Source organism: Labrus mixtus, chromosome 14 (genome assembly GCF_963584025.1).
Source record: "Labrus mixtus chromosome 14, fLabMix1.1, whole genome shotgun sequence".
In the NCBI taxonomy this organism is placed as follows: Eukaryota; Metazoa; Chordata; class Actinopteri; order Labriformes; family Labridae; genus Labrus; species Labrus mixtus.
This window is the reverse complement of record NC_083625.1, coordinates 2,610,390-2,632,646: the sequence shown is the minus strand read 5'-3', so window position 1 is coordinate 2,632,646 and position 22,257 is coordinate 2,610,390. Positions and strand designations below refer to the sequence as shown.

At 42.4% G+C, this 22,257-nt stretch overlaps 1 protein-coding gene across 2 annotated transcripts in view; it reads right to left on the bottom strand.

The window, feature by feature from the left end:
• Positions 1–22,257, bottom strand: part of tmem132e (transmembrane protein 132E) — a 476,115-nt gene that overhangs the window by 80,373 nt on the left and 373,485 nt on the right. For both annotated transcript variants that reach the window (XM_061056116.1, XM_061056115.1), the window contains exon 3: positions 1,108–1,248. In XM_061056116.1, the coding sequence (XP_060912099.1) occupies positions 1,108–1,248 (141 nt within the window). The remainder of the gene's footprint in view (positions 1–1,107; positions 1,249–22,257) is intronic.

The window sequence follows — 22,257 nt, the reverse complement described above, 5'->3', positions numbered from 1 at the left end:
TATGCAGGGTCACAAACCTCCTCTGGTGCTTGATTCATGTTATATTTTGACCAAAGCACAGCACAGATGTTTCATTTAGACCACAGGGGGGCTGTTTGAAAAGGTGGAGGAGGGGGAGAATATGTCCTCTTTAAGATAGTACAAAATTACAAAATAAAAGCATGACAAAACTATATTGAAATGCAAAATAGTGGAATTTCAAACATATAATTAAAAAAACTATAAATCATGATTAACTATTGAATGTCATCATTTGCCATTGGAAAAAAAAAAGATTGTTTAACAGCAGACATTTTTTCTACTTTTAATCATTAAGGATCAAAATTAAAACCTCGACTAGTCAAGACAGATTTGCTAAGACGATCGATTAAAAAAAAAGTTGAAAAAATGACGTAAAAAAATCCTGTTAAGATATTTAAAAAGTAGCTGTTTCTTATTGTTCTCCCTGTTTACATGTGTTTGGTACTTTTTTGTGTCTGCTTTTCTAAAAGTAGGGTCAAACTTCATTTATAGGCTGTTAAACCATTCAGTGCAAATTGAGCTCACAAATCTCTTGTTTCACTCTTAAGTTGTTTTTCCCGTAAAAATCTGCCCGCACAGAGTCTATTACAGTCCCGCCAGGCGCCGCAGGACTGTGATTTGTTTTTGTGACTCTTTGAGGAAGTTGGCATAATTACAGCTGTTAGACAGGATCTCATCTTGAAGGTATTTTAATACCTGCAGTCAAACCACTTCATCACTCTACAGAGGGCTGAATTAAGAGCAGATGCAGAGCGACTGAACCCCGATAACATCTCCATTCATTCAGCTCTGTGCTGTAAAGTGCGGGGTGCTTTAGTCTCTGCTGAGGGCCGACGCTGTATTTTATCTTCTGCAGCTCCTGAGGCGTTTACAGCGAGCAGTGAGCGCCTTTAAAAGCTGCCTTTAATCAGAGTGTGAGCTGTGACTGCTACATGCAAAGAAACGTTTTTTTGGGAGGGTTTTTTTGTGCCGATTGTTAAGGAAGAAAAATATGGCAGCAGGAGCGGAGAGCAGGAATCACCCTCTGCAGCTGCAGTAGTTTGTAAGACAGACGGAGTGTGTTTAGGCCCCGGGCTGTTGACTTACCCCTGTTTGACTGCTTTGTTCTTGTTCACATCGATGGTGGTGATGGAATGCTTGGCGCCCGACACCACCTCCCACTCCACCTTCCACTGGGCGTTCTTGGACTTAGTCTGGATCAGGTTCACCCCTTTCTTCGCTTTGACCCTGCAGGAAATAGAGAAGAGGGAGGGGGGAAAAAAAAAACGAGGATGAGTCAATTTTATTAGAGGTGGAGGATTTATGTGTGAGGTCAGAGGTCGCAACCCTCTGTGTGCTGCAGCCCATCCTTCTCGCATTGCGTCATGGCAGAAGCAATTCCACAGATGAATCAATAACAGAGATGAATGGAGATGGCAGTGTGATGATACATGAGGCCAGGAGGCCCCGGACCACCTCAGGTCACGGTGTTCAAGAACACTTTCTATAAAATCAAATCTTCCAGGATTTACGCCGCACCCACCGGACATTTCTACGGCTTTTACTTCTGAAACACTGTGATTTATAGTGCATGGTTTAGAAACACACACAACTTTTAAATCCTACAAATCACAGATGAAACAGTGTTGGACTTCCTTATATGACATGATATCAGGATAACTTCATCCTATAACCCTCCCCTCCTCAGGGAGAACAGACTGTACAGGCAGGTCAGATGAAGCTCGAGCAGAGGAACCCCGGAGAGGGAAGGGGTTCACACTCTTTGCTCAAGGACATGGAGGACTACTTATATCTCTGGAAGTCACATTAAAAACACAGAGAACTAAAGTGTAGACGTTTTATATATCCACATTTATATCGCCTCGTTCAAATGCGGGAGAAAAAAAATCAAGATGAAAATGTGAGTACTTATCAAGCACTTGTCTCACATCATATCCAGGAAATTAGTTCATCGAAGTGAAACTAAGAAACATGCGTCCAACCCTCAAGACTCGTTGAAACCCGCCCACACATTACTTTGTGTAACTATGCAGAGAAGAGATCAAACAGACTCCTTCATGACATGAAATATAACCAAGCAGCGACCTCCGTGTTCAAGATGAAACCAATGAGGAAGTGGAAAAAAAACAAACAAACTGCAGTTTCTCGAGTGTCCACTAGAGGCTAGCTGCCTCAAGAGAGCCCATATTAAACATCCATTTACAGCAGAATAAACATGTTTACAGCCTGGTCTGTATAGCTCATGTGTTTATTGGTACACACTGTACAGGTGGTGAATTTTTTCAAACTCGTCCTTTCCGATTTAATTAAGCCTTAGTTATTCATAAATTTGCAAACATAGGTGTGTGACTACATTGACTGACAGGTGGTAGCAGGATGCCAGAGATCTTAAGGCCCACCTTGTTAAAGGGATACTTCACCCGTTGAAACATGAATCTGTATTGACATTGGGTCATATATGTAGAAATGTGAAATACATGTTGAAGTTGGCGCCTTCTTGGCCGAGAAAAGGCAGAAAGTGTCTTTTTGGCTCATGTGGATGAAAGACACCAAATCCCAGAATGCACAGCACCGCAGGCCACTCCCACTAAGGTCCTCTATTTCAGCATCAGAATCAGAAATACTTTATTAATCAGCTTTCTCCATAGAGCCTGTTAGCATAGCTTCCAAGCAATATGGCGGTGAATATGGTGAGTTCCCACCCACTGATCTGTGATTGGTCTGTAGCTTCAGTGGTCGAAAATATGAGGAACTAGCGTTGTAGTTTCACCCCGCTAACCGCAACAGCTTCCAGTGACGCAAAAATCGTCATTTTGCGTCACTGGAAGCTCCTTTACAGACTCAGAAATACAAAGATTTCACATCTCAGTGGAAAATGAGGGCGGGATGCACGACCATTCAAAAATACTACCAGTTTACTACTGATACAAAGATTAATGCAAACGGGGGAAGTATCCCTGTAAGGTCACTTCTGGCTGCACAAATCCAAGATGGCTAATGCCCTAGTGAAAAACTGTAGAATTCACAATATCCACTCCCTATACACAGTCTATGGAACAAATATATACAAAATCTAGAGAGATTCAAAGGGTTGATATGATGTGTTTAGCAGATAATTCAGCTCTGAGCTTGGTGTGCAGCAAGTAGTGTCACATTTTTGTAAAAACTGTCGGCTTTGATTTTGATTTACACGTGGGCAGAGTTACACCAATGGAAATATTAAATGTTGGAAAAAAAGATGTTCAAACTGTGAGCGTTAAGCAGGGAGGATTTCCTGAACCTTTTCTGGCTCGTACCTGCTGCAACTCACAAAAGAATCGGGGATCAGCTGGGGGGAAACTTTGCAAGCCTCCAGAAAACTGCTTCGCCTTTTAATGTGAATCTTGATGACAGCGCTGCTTTCTTCTACCTTAAAACCAAGAGCCAGGAGACTCTTCACATCAATGACGAATAATTAGATTTTTCAATCAGCTGGGTAGAAAACCGGTTTTGGCAGCTGTCCTCTGTGACTTTACCTTGACGAGCTATTAAGGCGTCCACAGGAACTGAATACTAAACAGCAGAGAGAGAGAGAGAGAGAGAGAGGAGAAAAAAACACAAAAACAAAAGCACTGTTTGCCTGGTTATTGTGATTCTGGTCATTTGACCACAGAGCCACGCCCCGACTCCTGCACCGGTGGAAACAAACAAAGATGATCCACAGACATGCAGAGCCAACAGAGATTATTGATCCGAGGGTCTCATTCCCATGAAATACGAGAAAGAGATGAATTATTAACACGTGTTTGGCTGTTGTTTGTCTGCCTTCTCGACGGTTACGTTAGCATTAACCCTGCAGCCCGAGAGGAACAAAGAAAGTCGTCTACAGATTCTGCAATTATAACACGATGGAGGCAGTGGAGACCAAAAGGTTGCGGCTTTGCTTTCTGAGAATTTGAGGCCAATTCTGAATTTCCTGCAGAACTTTAAAGGATCTGAACGATTTCGACCGTGTTTGCAGGAAAACACAGTTGTTTCCTCTGAGATCACGGCATTTCCGAAAAGACAAACAAAAAGCTCAGTCTGGACAAACTTCACTGAGAGCATTACCCCAAATCCTCTTTTTTTCTTCTTCCCTCAAGTGTCCCTCATTTGCATTCGACGGAAAACTTCCGAGGCTCCTTCAGCAGCATCTTCCACATCATTCCATTTATTTCTTTGACAGATAAAGAAAAATGTCTGAAGTCCCCCCGCCGAGGTGTTTCCATTTGCTACGCTAACCTGCGCTCAGTGCGTCGACCACTCATCCATGATTTTGTGAAAGCAATTGACTTTCAGCCCGAGATGTGTCCCCCCCCCCGCCCCCCTCGCCCCCCCGTCTTCAGACAGAAACAGGCACACATCTCAAACAGAGCCCCGTGTTTTAACGAGCACAGTCCTCCACTCTGCTTCTTATTGTATCTTAGAATGTGGTAATTGGAAAATTTGCATGTTAATTAAAAACCATTAATGGATAATTAGCCATTGAGCAATTAACAATTTGATTCTTTCTTGGGTTGAATTTCCTAGTTCATATAACTGCTGTAAAAATATCCACCAAATTAACAGATTAACAACCCAACAGACCTTAAGTCATTACTGTCTGAAATAACAGCTATTGTTAGCGTATTGGCCAGAACTTGAAGACTGTACATAAACATCGTCTCAGTGACGTCACCCATTAGTTACTGAAGGAGGCTTTCAAAGCCCGTCGATTGGCAGGTGCCATTTTGAAAATACTGTCTCAACCTAACTTTTGGTCAACCACAACCATTGGTCTAACTTTGGATAAACGCAGAAGAAGAAGCAGACACAACGAGGTACTTCTACCTTATAAAGGCCATACTGAGCAAATCATATTAAGATCCTAATTCATGTAAAACAACTTCCTGACTTATTAGAATAAGTGCTAATAAGGAGGTTAGTGAGGGCAAACTCTCAGTTAATGACCTGTTATGTATAGACTATGGTCGTGTAGAATAAGGTGCTTACTAAACAGCCAGTATGCTAATAATTAGCTAATAGGCTACTAGTTAAAGCTGAATATTGTCACCTTAATTTAAAGTCTAAAATTCACTTCACCATGTTTCTCTGACTCTAACATGTGTCTCTAGTCCGTCTACAAACCCCCTAATGATGAGAAAAGTCCATCCTCTATGTCTTCTGCCTGCTCCACTTTTCAGAAAATGTGTGCTCAAACAGGCCGTTTGGAGATTTTCCCTTCATGACATCACAAAGGGCAGTATCCCCTCCCCCAGGTGGGTGACACTCCCACAGCTAGGTGTTTGTTCTGCCCTCTGAGTCTGCCTTCTCACCGTAAACAATAGGACATGGAGCAAGAAAGCACAGAGTACACCCAAGCCCTTCCAGAGAGGGGGCGTGGTCAGACACAGCTCATTTACATATTTAAAGGTACAGACACAGAAACAGCCTGTTCTGAGCAGGGCTGAAATAGAGGGGTTTATAGACATGATCAAATACAGGATCAGAGTGGATTTAGAACAAGAAACTTCACACACATGTTTTGAGGAGCTCTGAGACTTATTTAAACTGAAGAAGAGGAGGAGGATATGTGACCTTTAAAAAAATGTGCTTAAATTGTGCCTTATCTTTCCAGCTTTTTGGTTGGCAAGTCAAATATTAATGAAAAGGTGGGCGGGGTGGGTTGGAGGTGGGGGTTGCTAAGGGAATCTGATTCATGACATTGTGATCTACACTATACAACATTGACTCAACTTGCTTTTGCATTTCCTCTCCTCAACACGTCATGCTCCAAATCCTCCCCATCAGACAAAAAAAACTAAATGCGTTCTGCTTTTCCAATGAGCCTGAAGTAAACAGACGCCGCAGCTCTCACAGGTTGCAGCTTTAACAAACATTGTTTCTGGTTATTGCAGCTCTTATTGTCTTCTTTCATCAAGCCTCCCATATTAAGAGGAGATACAGTAATTATCTGACAGGGCGGCGTCACGAGGCAGATGAAACGGAGACGTGTAATGTTGAAGAAATCCTCCCGATCAGGCGTGTGTTGCCTTTGATGTGAAGCTGAAAAGGAGGAAAACTCAATGCCCTCAGACTCTCGTTTAAATGAGGTGACCTGATTTACTTGATCACTGCTCGTAAAAATTGCTGATCATAAGAGGTGATACTTACATTTTATCACCATGAAAAAAAATTTCTAGTTCATTTCCTGGCAGAGATGCAACCCTGATGAGAGAAACTTGTTTTTACATTTATTAGCTCCACTCACCAACAGTTTAAAAAAAAAAAACACCAAATATTCATCATAATCTTTTTAAGAGCGCCCGCATATTGTGCCGAACGGTTGTTTTTAATTAGACGGCGGCCCCCTTTTTCACGCACCCTGCTTCATCTTTGCACCACAAACGAGAGGGGGATGAAATGGTACCCTTGGGAGCGTCGCATGAATCAGGCTCCCCATTGAACAGTGTTAATGCAGATTAATGAAAGAGCATTGCAAATGGAAAAAGCTGCGCAGCAATAATGCACACCCCCCGAAATTCTCAGAAAATGTGTGTGTGAGCCGAGCTGCTGCTACACGGGCGGGGAAAAAAAAGAAAGTGGAGAGGCCGTGCGAGCCACTCCAGCTATTACTTAGTCATTCCACACAGATTCCCTCTGCCATGGCAACACCTATTAGACCCGGGAGTTGGCTTACAGACTGCTAAACAGGAGCGCTTTTGGTCAACACACATTCATGGCCAGAGTTGTGATTTCTTGCCTGCTTATCCTCTCTGGAGTTTTCACATTTTTTATTTTTTTTATTTAGTGGGGGAAATCAGCGAGAAACAAAAGAATGGTCAACGAGCGATCAATCAGCGATAATTAGAAAATTACTTCTTCAGCTCCTGGGAATGTGCGGCCTACTTTGTTAACAGTATTTGACAGGTGGTCAAGAGGTAAGTGAGGAGAAAAAGAAAAAAAGTTTTTAATGTATTTTCCTTCCTGTAATTACAGCTCAAAAAGGGAGAAAAGAATGGGCGCCGGACAGCCTGGTTGTTATGTTGCGGGCCACATGTACAGAGACTTGGGATCCTTTATGACCTCGGCCCTTTTCTACATGTCATCCCTCAACATTTCCTGTCTTTCTTCAGCTGTTTTATGTACATATTTTTAGATTTTTAACTTCTTGTTATTTTTAATAATTATATTCCTGTTTTCTTGAGCTGTTGTAACAAAAACATTTCCCCCATGGGGGATCAATAAAGTTTATCTTTATCTTTATCTTTATCCAATAAAAAATGCAAAATGGCGAGAAAGAAAACGACAAAAAGGAGTTTTCTTCTTTTTTTTTCAACCCATCATCGACCATTTAAAGATTGTGATTCGATAACAGCGCTGTAATAAAGCGTCATTATGAATTTGTTTTTGCACTTCCACATTGCACCCACAGCAGAGTGATATTGGTGTCTGTGTGTGCTTTCACATTGTGTTACTGCGTTGTGGGAGCGTGCACACAGCGCCGTCTTCTCCTCATTACACCTCTGTTACTTCTTCTGAAGTTCCTCTTTTTTGCCACAAGGGGCAGAAGTGCAACCCCGCTCTATTTGAGTAATGAAAAAATTGTAAATTGAAGAAATTTACGAGGTATGGTATTTAATTACAAACTTTTCGATCTTGATTTCACAGATATCAGTTTTATTTCCACTCATTTCATGGAACAAACAAAGGGAAATGGGAGAGATTATCCTGCAAAAATGTGGCTCATCTATCCTCAAACGATGACATTATTTCATACCATACTCTGTTTTTTCTCCCTTGCTTTTTTCACTCTTCTACAAATATTTCAGCCTGAGCAGAGTCAGTATTCAGCCGCTTGAAAAGCTCAAAGTGAAAGCCTCACTTGTGCATCAATTCAAACCAAATCTTGAAATCCTTCACTTCATCATTGTGCACACTCTTTTACTAACATCCTCCCGGTCCCTGCTTTGCAGCCTGCAGTGTCTCCGTGTTGTGCTTGTACTCATGTGTTTGGATTTCTCTCCACTGGGCAGAGAGGCCCACGTCCACATGACCCAGTTATGACACTTTCTGCCAGGAATCATGTTCACTGCCCGCCACACTCTGAAATTTAATCAAACTGGCTACTGTTACTAAATAAAATATGCAAAACCAGGATTAAATCAAATCATAGCTCCCAAGACTTGAATGTTTCCTTAATGGCCCATTTAAAGAGTATTTATATGTTTGAAGAGAAAGTCCCAGAGAGCAGAGCAGTCACAAAAGAGGGATTTTTTACACAATGAGTTTGTGCAGGGAGAAAAAGAAGTATTCGATTTTAATCTCTTTAAATAGCTACAATGACATACACTGTTAATAGTCGAGACCTGTGGTTCTCAACTGGTCTATCCTCAGGACCCACCACCTCCTCCTCAATGGGAAATGATAACCCAAATGTTTATCTTCCAACCAATCAGATTTATTTAATAAAATGAGTTGAGCAGTTTGGACCTCAGATGGTACAAAGCATCGGACAAAACCAATTCAAGGTTCCTCAAAGGAGGTCTGATGTGTTATTTGGAACCCAATTCAGCCGAACACTCAGCTTTTCCAGTTTCATTCATCTTTGTTTTCTATTTGGAATAACCATTACTTAGGTACACTCGAGATTCATCACCTTTGTTGGAATCTTTAAATATCTTAACTTGAACTTTAAAGGCTTTATATCGCGCTGCATTGTTGTGTTAGCATGCTAATGCTAGCGATCTTTATTGTGCTCGTATCTTCACACTGCATGTAAATTTACCTGAAATGAGCGTGATCTAGAAACACAGTTAAGCAGTGAGTACAGTATGTTATTCTTCTTTTCTCTAGTCCCTCAATTAAACAACTTTTATACACGAGGGGAGGAGTCAGCCGGCCGTCCCGGCGATGTAAACAAAGTGAAGATAGGACTCTGAAAACTCTGAAAACATCACAGACAGTGGGACTCGGGTGTTACACCCATTGTAGACAGTCATGACTCACAGAGTTATTTTCAGAGGATATACTTGATTTCTATTACATGTAAGTGCGAAAAATCACATTTAAAGACTTTACGGTCTTTCAAGTTCAAGAGTAAAACGTTTGAACTAAACTCATGAAACGTGTTCTCTAATCTAAGGTGAAGCGCTCAGTGAAGAGACCCCTCATCCCAGTTATGGCTCTATGCTCTACTGATAAGTTACATAACCTACCACATGGCCATAAATTGCACCACAACCAGCTTTGCCACCTTCAACAGACTCGGGCTCCTTTCTGGCGAGCCAGCCAGGTAGTGACAACACCGATACTACCTCCCTAACCACATGGCCCCCATCAGCCCCCCAAACCCCAACTATGTAGACCAATGGGCGGCCAGAGCCAGGACATCTCCGAGGTTTTCAAGTGGGAACATCCCTTCATCGATGTTTTTATCCAGTTAGACCCATGACACCTCGCTAAGGCTGGACAGTACGCTCCGTAATCCCCAAAGCACAGGTGAGTGTGAGTGCGCAGGTATTTGCCAACAGCAGCAGTCTGAGGACACTTTAATTTGAATTCTTTATGAGTGAACTTTCAGGCTTTGGATGCCTTTGGTAGTGGGTGTCTGCACACCATCCAAGCACAGCTAAAAAGCTAAAAGTGTTCGAGCCCTTTCAATAAATCCCTGATTAATCATGAGGAGAATAATGGGAAACCAGACTTCAACCAGTAATTTCCCCAGTTAATACTCCTTCGAACACGATCTGAACTCGCATCTAGTTTGTTTTCCCTAAAAAATATGAATCATCACAAACACTGTGATAGTTTCTTACAACTCTCTGGTGACAAACACAGCCTCACTCCTGGATATCAGGCGGCAATCTTATCAATCATCTCAAGCACTACTGATGTTTATCGTCGCCAGTTAACAGCTCTGAGGTTTGCCCCGACAGCGGCGTGGAGACGTACAGCTGGAAATCCAGACGACGGGGAGAGAGGCTTGTCGGGGACACACTTTTTAATGGGAGGCTCTGGAAATTAGAATATGAAGCTGGGGAAATATCACAGAGCAGATTACACGTCTGAAACTGCAGCTGCTGGCTCGCAAAAAAAAATGATTTATTTCTCGCAGGTGAAAATGAGCTGTGCAGTGCAGGGCAGGGATAAATATGGCTCCTAAAAAAAAAGTAGTGGCATAGTTAACAACAGCACATTTATCGTTTTTAACAGCCGTAAAACAAGTCGGCTAAAACCCAAACATAACTGTTTGTCTTTCATGTACCATCAGCAGCACTTTGCGCCGGCTCGCAGTGCTCTGTAATTAATACAAACAATAAAGTCGAGCTCTGACGGAAAAAAAGATGAGCAAGCCAGATAATTAGAGCAGAGCGCCAACAAAAACATCCAATGCTGAGGTAAGATACTACAATACAGTGCCAAAATCTGCAATTATAAAACTGCTTTGTCATTCTCTTGGATGCCTTTTTTCTTTTTACACCTCGACGTGTTTATGATGCCATTTGCTCCCGGATGTTTCTGTCCTTCATTTCTGAGCAATGCTGGTTATGTTTGAAGGAAATGAGGAGGCAGATCACTGGGAATGTCTGCTCATTGTTCCAAAACAAGACGATGACACGGCATTTTTAAAGGACGAGGCAAACATTAGACTTCATTCTTTAAATTGAAGATCGATCTCCTTCAACAAAGTGCTTCTCTCTTTTATCCTGAAGTGTTTGCAAATGTTCTTTTAGAAGGAGGAATATTAGCAGCAGCTTATTATTACAAATGTGTTTTTAACAGCAGGACATTTTGTTAAAGTGTGTGAACCACAGACTGTATAAAACATGGACGCAGTCATAAGTGACGTCACCCACTGGATTGTGAAGACGTGTTTTGAAGGACAAAAATGGCAGTCGCCATATTGGAAATGCAATCTCCACCTTTATCTTCAAGCAATCTAGAGGCAAAGAGGTGGAGCTGAAGCTGAGCTGTGCACACCTGTCAGCACAGCAACGACCCCCATGATCTACATTTCTGAATTTACCCCAAAGCATGGCTGTAGTTTTGCGTAGCCCTGTTCCTACGCAGTCGACTCGCACCTCCTCAAAAATGAAACTACAAAAAAATTAGACAGATTGCAAGCCCTGTGATTGGTCCGCTGGGTAGCATCTTAATTCCTGCACTTACAACATTCTTGATATTGATCTGACTAGACTCTTCTCCTCTGTCGCCCCCCAGTGGTGGAATGAACTTCCAAACTCCATGTGATCTGCAGAGTCCCTCTGCACCTTTAAGAAAAAGCTAAAGACCCAGCTCTTTCATGAATACCTACTAACTTAATGATGATGGTCTCCATATTATTGATGATGATGATGGTAATGACGATGGTTTTTGTTTGATAACGACGACTTATAAGATGGTTTCTATACTGATTAGAGCTCTCAAGAACTGCCCTCAATGTTGTGCTTTGCCTCTGGTCACTTCCTGTCAGCACCTGTGTGTCCAATCAGACTCAAAGCTGATCGTTTGCTCTTACTGACATTGTTCCCTTTTTTCTAGATCCTTGCTTGTGTTGTTCTTACTCTCTGATGTACGACGCTTTGGATAAAAGAGTCTGCTAAGTGAATTGTAGAATTGTAGAGTGCTTATCATCCCTTTATTCTGTGGTGTATTAAATAACCAAAAGGAGGAAACTCATTGTCCACATAAGAAAAGCCAGCAAATAGCCGGGTCGTTCGAGGCCGACACATCACTAAGCGCTGATCAATAAACCAATAAAACCGAGCGGGCACGTTGTAACCATCACCATCGTGGTAAAAGCCATACCACTGCTCTTCTCCTTTAAGCGAGTATTTAACGGATGATGATGATGATGTCACGGTGGTGTGTGAATATCTCCAGAGCGCCTCGGGAGCATGAGAGCAGAAAATGAAGTGCATTGTGACGCTGCATGCCTGAACACGGGGGGCATTATCTCCATGTTTCTTCATCAAATATAAACGCTGCCCAAACATGTGTGACAGAGATACGCGAAGGGGAGGACTTTTATTCCCCACTGGATTATCCACCAGCTGCTTTTTTCAAACATTTTCTCTCGTTGCCTTTGAACCACAGAGATGCAAAAGATCAGACATTCTTACTGTGAGGGGCCGAGTCACGACGGAGAGCTGCACTTCCTCTTCATCCAGACTTTGAGTCTTTCCCGTGATTCAAGATATATTACAGATACAAGATACAAAATAAGAGGTTGGTGTGCAAACTTTGCTCTTTGCTTGATTAACTTCAATCACAAGTTTTCAAAGGCCTCCACATCATTGCGTCCACTTTCCCCGTTAGCTTTGTAAAGAACGCCACAATGATGAAACATTTTCTGAATATCAAACATTAAAGCCGAGCTTTTTAGACCCAATCTGTGCCGCTTTCATCAGGACAAATTAAGACATATTTACTTACTATACTTTACTTGTATGTATTGCAATGTTGCAGAAAGATGTCAGGCCCGATGATAACACTTTATTCCAGGAGGACAGGTTTATTTCTCTCTGGCCGAGAAAGTGGAAAACAAACTTCACAACGTGATTCTGTGGTTTTCTTTTCAAGGATTACTCCAACAAAGGTGGACTGTTTTTTTTTTTATTATTGTTGTTTTGAAATCATGTATTTGTCTGATAAATCAGAACTCTTTTTTTGGATCGTATTTCCCAAATGTAGCTCTTACCTGTCATTTATTGGTCCCTTGTCTGTAGCTGTTTGTGATGTTTTTTCTGTGATTTGATTTAGGAATTAATTAATTGACTTATTTTAGTAGTTTTGGATATCATCCCTGCATGTCATATTGGAATTTTCCTGTGATCTGTGAACGCATCACGACTAAAATGAGCTCCGACATGGCTAACGAGAGACTATCACATCTTGGGAAATAGATTTCAACACTTCATTGCATTTTGATGGGCACAAACATTTTCTTCACAGCTCAATATCCTGGTAAAAATGACAAAAAAACAAACCTTAACTGTCCATAAAAGAATCAATAAATGACACTTGAAATATCAGACTGATTTTTTTTTATGGGAAAAAAAGGCCTCCAAATGTCCGTCCTCTCGGGGTGAACATCAGATACTAATTATCACTCTTCTCTCCTCTCACCAAGAAAAGGTCAAACTAGAGCGAGTGCTTGTCAGCATACAAACAAAATATTCATTTTGAAGAGAATCTGAACACCCTATTTTTTTTCTCAGACAAACCTCCTCATTGTGGTCTTTGCATTTCATCCAACTGGGACTACATTTCCCATGTGCAATGATCACATGAAACAAGCTAAAACCTTCCTCTCGGTGCAGCCGGCGCCGCCGCACACATTGGACCCACATTTGGCATTCAACAGCGGCATGTTATGCGGCTGAGTGGGACTTGCGGACAAACATTTTCTTTCCACCGATGGTTGCAACTGCAGCCCACGGGACATTTTGCAGTGCCACCAATGTAGAGAGCAAAACCCTGATGGATGGATGGACCGGAGCCTCGCGGATGTCCCTTTAGCGATGCATGAAACAAGGAAGAAAAAGTAAATAAACAACTAAAATGTCAGCACTTGAACATCTCAGAGGCATTAGCTGCACTCCCTTTGCATTACAGCAGAAACAGGGCCCCTATACCCGGCAGCTAAATTTGGCCAGCAGAGTCATTTTTTTCCCGCACTCATCTGCAGGCAGAAGCTCCATTAGCTCCTCTGAGGGGGCACTTTGCACACAAACTTTGCTGCAGACACAACAAATTCCTCTCCATAAAGATATGTATAATTCAAAATAAGTGCAGATTTTTTTATTTGTCCCGGGCCACTCGTGGATGTGACTGCAGAGCTTTTATGTTTCCAATGACATGGGAGTGAACTGCACCACGTTAGAGCCTCAGTGTGGCTGCTGCTGGTTTGCAGAGCTTCACTGAACCGTCGATTGACCTCCCGCTCAGAACAAACACAACATCATTTGTCGATCCAACCATGTCCAGTGTAAGGATCAGAAAGTTGAGCACTTAGCATTCTAGTGTTACTGACTGTTCTCCGAGGACTTTGAGGTACAACGCAGATACCTGAACATGAAATAGTCAATGTCAAGACTGTGTGGTAGCAGTACATAGACACTACGGCAGTGATGTCACACATGCAACATCGTTCTTTGAAAGCTCCACATGGCATCTGAAGCAATAAGAACGAGCAACATGGCTGACGGTGAACCTAACCTACATCTGAAAACCGGGGCACCAGCTCACAGATACACATACGGTGCTAATGGTTATCTGCAGAACTCATCAAAGAAACGATATAACAGAGGAGTGACACTGCAGAAGAAGAAGTGCTCAGTGCTTTGGGAACATTTGTTTCAATATCATTACAAACAAAAGCAAACAAGGAAACAGACATTAAAGCATCCCTCACTTAAAAAATTATTTTCTCTGAACATGAATGTTGAGAAACAATGATCATTTTAATAGTGGAGAATCTCATTTTTTTTCTTCTTTTTTTTAAGTAGACAGAGCTCCGCCAACCTTCAGTGAGGTGATCTGTTGCTACTACCGCTTAACACCCCGACGCTCAGTTGTTATGAATCGGTGCTACACAAATAATGATTGATTTAATCAACATTTCCTCGTAAGGGAGTCTCGGCTTGTGCAAAACATATATGCGTTACCTATGACCAGCATGATCTAAATTAGAGCTCATTCTTTGCATTACATCTTTAAAGAGATGCTGAAGAGTTAGAGACTGCCATCTCTGAGTAATGCAGCTCTTGACCGGCCAATCAGAGAGATGGAAATATTCAAAGAAAAGGGCACCATGTACAGTATATGTTGTTTGTGGGGAAAGTCAAAAAACCTGGGAGGCTGCAGTCCCTTCAGGACGCTGCTGAGACTCGATCAGGTCCACACAGAAAGACACATCGTTCTTATTAACACAACACTATGTTTCAGACGGAGCAGAAATAGTCAGAGGATCCCAAAATATCGTATAAAAACAAAAGACGATCAGCGGGAAATAAGGCAAAAAATAAAGATGCCAGCGTAATTGCGGCAGTATTGTGACATTTCTGACAAGTTTTTGACAGCTGACAGTATCTGTGAAATAGAAACAGCACAGATACAGATATTGCTGTTAATGAGAGAGCTCACCACAAATGACGGGAGGAGAAAAAGATAAACTTGGTGAGCTATCTTTAAAAAGTGCAAAGCGCTGCGATTGCGTGTGTGTTTTGTTTTGTTTGCTTAATGACAATTTCAGCACCTCGCCGGCCCCCCTAAGATCCCATAACAGCCTCGTTAAGTCATCATTACGGCCCCTGCAGACGACAGAGGTGTCCGTGTCAATATGTGGGCTCGCACAAGATGGCCTGGATCATGAAGACGTGGAGCGGCGCATCACCACAGATGTTTTCGCTCGGCAGAGTGATGCAAAAATGCCACAAAAAAAAAAAGAAAGAGCCGAATGCTCATTATTAACGAGAGAGAACGCCCCATGTCACAGTAAACAGAGCAGCGGGGGCCATGTGAGAGGGCTCGGCTGGGCTCGGCCGGCGGGGACATCATCAGCACACGCAATAATTCAGTCGTTCTGATGCGGAATGAAAAAAGACAACAGTGTGCAGAGCGGGATGTCGGCCCCAGTGGTCGGGAGGATTTTTTGGCCCTAATGTGACAATTCAGCGGAGAAGAAAAAAAAAAGCAGAGGGAAGCAGGAAAAATCATTTAGTTGTTTTGATGAGAGGCTTTTCTGAAGCTGCATGGATAGGCACTTCTAACTACTGATCTAATAAGGCGGCGTTTAAACACTCATTTCTGTTCATGCAGGGAGAAGAAGAAGAAGAAGCGGGCGGGAGCTAAGAGACAGGACAAGTGCAATGTTTGGGAGAGGAAAAGCAGATTCTTCTTGAAGGCTAAATAAATATTTGCAGCCTTGGGGGAAGATCCCAGATGACGTCTGTTGCTATGGAAAAGACCTAGACGACATAATTACAGTGTACAGGAGAGGGGGTTTTAGGAGGGCTCAGCCTTTTTTTCTTCTTCACTTTAAGGTAGCTTAGAAGTCTAAAAATCTCACTCCTGCTCTTACTCGCTTTGACTGCATGGCTTTTTGGCTTTCTGACTGCAAAGCTCAATTACAGGCCGTGAAACAGAGGCTGTTTGTGTCTGCAGCAGATGAAAGGACGCTCTCTAGATCTTGTGGTGTTTTTTTGTTTCTGAAATAGGTTTGAGGGGGCATTAAAAAGTCTCCCAAAGGTAAAAATCCACTCTCGCCGGTGTGCAATCTGGGGATGTGGATCACAGGCAGGTTGGGCGATCGTCTGCGGCGTTTGTCAGTGTTTTTTTATTTTTTATTTGCAAACTCTGACATAGAAACTGTTCGTTTTTCTGCCCCGTATAAACAAAATGCAAATAAGAGAAGCAGGTGAAACCAGGACAAGACACAACATCAAGAAACGATGCGCCCCGTGCTGCTGTGCATCCGAGAAGCAAAGAAGCCAGCTCGAATAGAAATATTTTTCATTCCAAAGAAGACAAAAGAGCAACAGGAAACATCTCGTTGCGTTTGTTCTGCCTCAGAGATTAAGATGTGTTTGGACCGGTCACAACCTGCGTGACTGTCCTGAACGCTCACATTCATTCAGGCTACCAAATATTCAGGCTGTGCAGTCTTCATCAGTTGACAAGCCTGAATAAATGTTGTATTTTTTTATTTATTTATTTATTTTTTGCTTATTTACTATGTATCTATTCTTATATGGTTTTATTAGCTCTGATAACATGTTGCTGTAACACCACAATGTCCCAGTTTGGGATCAATAAAGTTATTCTATTCTAAGACACATCTGGTACTCTGCAATGCAGGGAAACTGAAAGTGTTTAATTGTTGCAGATGCAGCTTTTTTTCAATGCAGACGTCATGTTCAGCTGCTGCTGGCACACATGCTGCTTTAAGCTCTGTGTTGTGTGTTTCTGCTTGTAACTAGATGTGACCTTGGTAGACGTTCTGTCTATAGTGCTCAGGTTGTCTGGAAGTAAAACAGATTAAGCCCCCCCGTTTAATTCAATCCTGCGGGCGTGTGTCTGAAGTGAGGATGCAGTTGGACCAAAGAGGAGAAAAGCCTCCTGAATTTCACATCCAATCAAGCTGATTGACTAGTTTCTGATTGATTTTTCTCCTGATTTCAATTTGTTTGCAAATAACTTTTTTTGTGTTATGCAAGACGATAGTGAAAGCCGCGCACTAATTACTAAGATGAGTCTTGTTTTTTTATGAACAGCTGTCCACAATCAAAAGATAACTCATTTACAATCAAATTAAAACCCAGAACACCAGTTTCTCACATTTTTAGAAGCTAGAAGTAGTATTCACGCAAACACAAGCCAAATCCTCTTCTTTATAAATTGTTTGTCGCGATTGTCGAATTAAATGATGAATTCAAAAATGTCTATTTGCATGCAACGGGTGTAAACAAGAATCTTCTTTAAGGCAAAGTTTTGTGCTGATTTCAGATTCTTCTGAGAAACTTTAAGCTCCCTCACAGCCATGATGGAAAACAAGACTTAACATTATAAAACAGGAGAGTCTTCTTCAAGGTGTTGAGGGATAGTAAAGCTCAACCTAAACATGTGTTAGCATTCTGCCATACTCATGCTAACTATACATACTCATGCTAACTATACAAACACATTAGTTTTGTGTAAATGACCACCAGGGTACCCCGTGCACAGCCGTCCTACGTTCTGAGGTGCCGCTCAGTTGCATGAACATACAATGAAATGATCGGTTCTTTAATTAGTCTTGTGTGTTAGCATGCTAACATTTTGAGAATTAGCGCTTTTCCACAGAAAGTAAAGCTCACTCTAACGGGAATGTGAGGAAGAATTTGATCTTATCATAGAGCGGGATCAGAGATTACAGATGATAAAAGTGATTAAAACTGCTGGCAAACAATTCCAACGTCCCCCAACCTGTCCGTCAACTCAACTTCCTCCTCGATTAAAATGAATGGACTCTTGAAAATCCGAGTCCTATACGTCCATATTTTATACAATCTATGATTCTGAGAGCCAATCTCCTGACCCCCCAAGACATCAACTGATTGTGATCAAAAGGCATTCATATTACATACCCCTCCACCTTTCATTGGCTTACACCGCCAAATGTTTTGATGATGAAGAAAAATCATACTGTAACTGATGTCAAGGCAAATAAGAACTTCCCCTTTCGCTGCACCAGACACATAAAGGACATGGCCTTTTCAGTGATCCAATAACACGGCCGTGCCAGACGTGAACATACTGAACAGAAATCCTGACAAGTAACCTTAGAAGTAGTATCCCCCCCCACTCCCCCCCCCTTCTTCTCTCCCTCACACACAGGAAAGGATGCACATGCAGCTGCGTAGAGGCGACAGCAGTGGCAGAGGAAGGCGTCCCTTTTGGAGGACAATTATTCTAAGTAGTTTTCCCATCAGCTAGAGCCATGAGCAGGAGACCCTCGGGTGAGCCAGAACCTTTGTGGAGGAGGAGGCAATCGGGGGAAATAGCCACTGTCCAATTTATTTGATAAGGCGAGTGGAGCTCAGACTTGCCAACAGATGCAGAGAGAGAGGAAGAAGAAACCGCGGCCGCGCTGCGACACAGTTGCTGACATTTTCAGAGTTCAAATCACTGTGCATACATTGTGATTATTATAATATTGCAGCCAGAGTGCAGGGTAGATATTCAGAGTTCAGAGTACAATCTGTTAGCCCTTTACTAGCAAAAGTATTGGTTTTCTCCTCCTCACTGGAGCGTGAGATAGCGAGGCTGCGCGCTTGTGAGCCGCAGTGATTACACTACAGTGAAAGTGGGCAACTGAGCTTCCCTTCAAGTTGCCGACAAAAAAAGGAGATTAAATTCAAAGATCTTTTCAAGTAAAGGGGGGCGGTGTCAGCCCTCCCGATGTTCTCAACTTTTCCCCCCCGAGGAACTTCTATTTCAAATTGGACAGCTCTGAGTAAAACTAGCCGTCTCTAGGGATCCCTCAACCCACACAGAAGCCAGTGTCAAAGAAATAGCATCCCTCTCCGGGGAAAAGCACACAACACAACCACGTCATGCACTTATTCAGCCAATAACGCAGTTAATGCCTCCGCAGGACATTAATACAACATCACAAGGGATGGCCCCACGCCGTCGTGACATGTAACGCTTTGAAATGATCATGGGGGTGTGTGCTTTAACTCTCAGAACTCGTCTTGATGTGCATGTTACAGTTTACCAAATTAAACTAATCAAAGACAAACAGCATCGTCGCACAGTTGATTCATGCAGGATGCAGCTTTTTAAACATCACATTAGTATGTATGAGTGTTTCTGTGGTGTTTGGTTAATTACACATTTGGAATAAAACACAGATGCTTCTGTTCAACACCGGTATGGATCAATATCGGCCTGTTGACAGACATCCACACATCAGTAAGTACTGTGGCATGAACCGATGTCAGTAGCTGATTTATTTGTTGTGCCAAATCAATTTAATGCTGTCATCTCGTACACCAATCAGAGAAGAGGTTTCTTATTTAACTGATGTACATATGTTTGATTTTTAACTTCTTGTTATTTTTGATAATTATATTCCTGTTTCTGGAGCTGATTCCCCATGGGGGATCAATAAAGTTTATCTTTATCTTTATTGGGCGGATATAGTCACCTGTTGAACAAACTCTGACTTGTTTTCGTTGTCAAACACAAGAGAAAAATGTCGGCATTGTGGGAGTCTGACACCGACAGAAGTCATGAAACAAACATCGGAATCGCGATCGGCAAAGTTGTACGTTCAGACATTGGTATCGTCAATCGGCCCTCGTGTTCCCAATCGGTGCATCTCTGGTAAAACATTGTCCCTTAAGACTCAGTTTCAATGCGGCATGATTTGCACAAAACTGATGTCAATCTTCATAATCGGTTGATTTAGGAATAGGACATTTCTTGCTTTGGTGCCACCTGTTGGTATCACCAAAAGAAGGCGAGGTGGCAGACGACTGAGGAGGCCTAGAAAGTCTCCTTTTTCAGATATATTCACATATGCCAGTGGACTAAATCAAAATATATATATGCTCATGAAATGTCCTCACATGAGTGTTAAAGACAAAAACCCTTAAAGATCCTTAAAATCATCAAACAAGTGTAGAGGACAAAGTCTGAATTCTTCGACAGTTAAAGATTTTAAAGTCGACCTGAAAGTCGTCTGGGAGACAAACGTTAACCACCAGTAATCTGGGCCAACTGGGCCGTTCAAAAATGTCCAACGACTCTTGAACCGAGGACGTTAGGAGGACAAGTGGACTGCGGGCTGCATTCTCAATGAGTATAATATCTGAGAAATGAGCACAAGCGTTGACTCTGAAGGTCGTGTTCATTATCATATTCGTCTGAATATAAGACGACCCCGATTACCAGACGACCCGACCCTCCTTCTCAAGACTGAATCTTATGGGCTTGTTATGTCTTTATTTAGAGACAGGACAGTGGATAGAGTTAGAAAACATGGAGAGAGAGAGGGGGGGGGGGGGGGCAATGACATGCAGGAAAGGTCGGATTCAAACCCATGGCCGCTCCCTTTGAGGACTCAAGCGTCTACCAGTGACCCCCCAGATCTCGTTTTTGATCAATGAACTGAGTTATTTGGGCAAACTCATACTAAAATTAGACAAACTCATAGAATGAAACAAACAAAAATCATGTTTTTAATATCTGTAGATTAAAATGTCACATTTAAAGTAAATAAATCCATCACTTCCTGTAGAATTAACAACAGCTGATTTCTCACCTTTCTTGTGCACAATGACAGATGTTAGCTTTTAAATAAAGTACAGGTGTTAGTCAGCGTTGTCCGTCTGGTCCAACGGGGAGTGAGTGTTTTTTTTCTGTAGGCTAATCACAGAGTGCTGAACAGACAGAAGCCTCTCTGAAGTCTGAGCACAGGTATCAGTCGACTCACACACTCAGGACCACGGTTCAAATCTCACTTCCTGTTAGCCTATCTCTTCATAATTAACAATTACACTCTGCATCCCCCACATTTCTCGACTGTTCAACGACTCTGCTGCATCGATAACTCGTATGTTAGAATTGGAGAAGAAGTGTTTCTGCCTCAGTTGCCGGTTAAGTCGTCCTACTTTGGAGCCACTTTTGTTCCCTACAATCACTCGAGTCTCCCCCGTGGCTCTGCAGCTGTGAGTGACAGCCGGCCCCAGTCATGGGCGGTCCCGCTCCCTCTACAGATAAGCAGCTCCGTCTATGCTTGTGAATGTATTTGGCATTTCAAAAGTCTAGACCCCCGAATATAAGACTACCCTACTTTCTGCAGGTGTTTCAGGCGTCTTATATTCTATTTTAAAACGGTGAGAAAGGAAATCTGTCCTCTCATGGACTCTGAGGTACAGAAGAACAAAAAGACAAACCCTACAGGATGTGACCAGTGTTGCCAAGTCCGCTTGTTAAAAGCGACTTTGGGTTTCTTTTTCTGTAAAGTCGCTTGCATATATCGTCAGTCGCGGGTTTTTGGGCTTGTTTTCCAAAGTGTAGTTGCTTATTTGGGCTCGCTTTGCTCCCTGCATGAACCCCAGCTCTCCACAATTAAGTGAAAACACAAACGCGAGAGTTAGTTTGTCCTTTTCCAGGATCCGTACACAACCCCCGTTTCCTTGGTTACCGCGCCCATTGCCCCGATCCGGCACACCCACACCCACACACATGCAAAACTACATCTGACAGAGTGACAATGCCCGGGAATAAGTGGAAAAAAAATATAATAAAGAGTGGGAGAAAGAGAGTGCATTGAAGGACTGGATCCGTCCTCAGGTTGGGAGATGACTTTGAGGCATTCTGCCGATTTTTGCAAGTGTGAAATACTATTTTTTTTCTTTTAATCAGAGTTTAAAAGTTTAAGTTATTCAATGTTTAAAAAGACAAGTTGACTGTCAATTTACTGTTGCCTATGCAAAGAGAAGGAAGGAAAAACTTTTTTTGTTGACAGGGCCCTTCAAAGTACCTCCTGATTCTAAAAGCCTTTCAAGTTGTGCATCTCTGAAAGGCAACCCTGTTAGAGGATCGACACTGCAGACGGGTCATGTTGCAGACAGGATGAAAAAGAAGTCAGGGCAAGAAGAATCACAGCAGAGTCTTATTGGACCTGCAGTCATCTATCTCTGACTCACAAGGCAATAAGTAGTCAGCTGTCTCGCGCCTCTC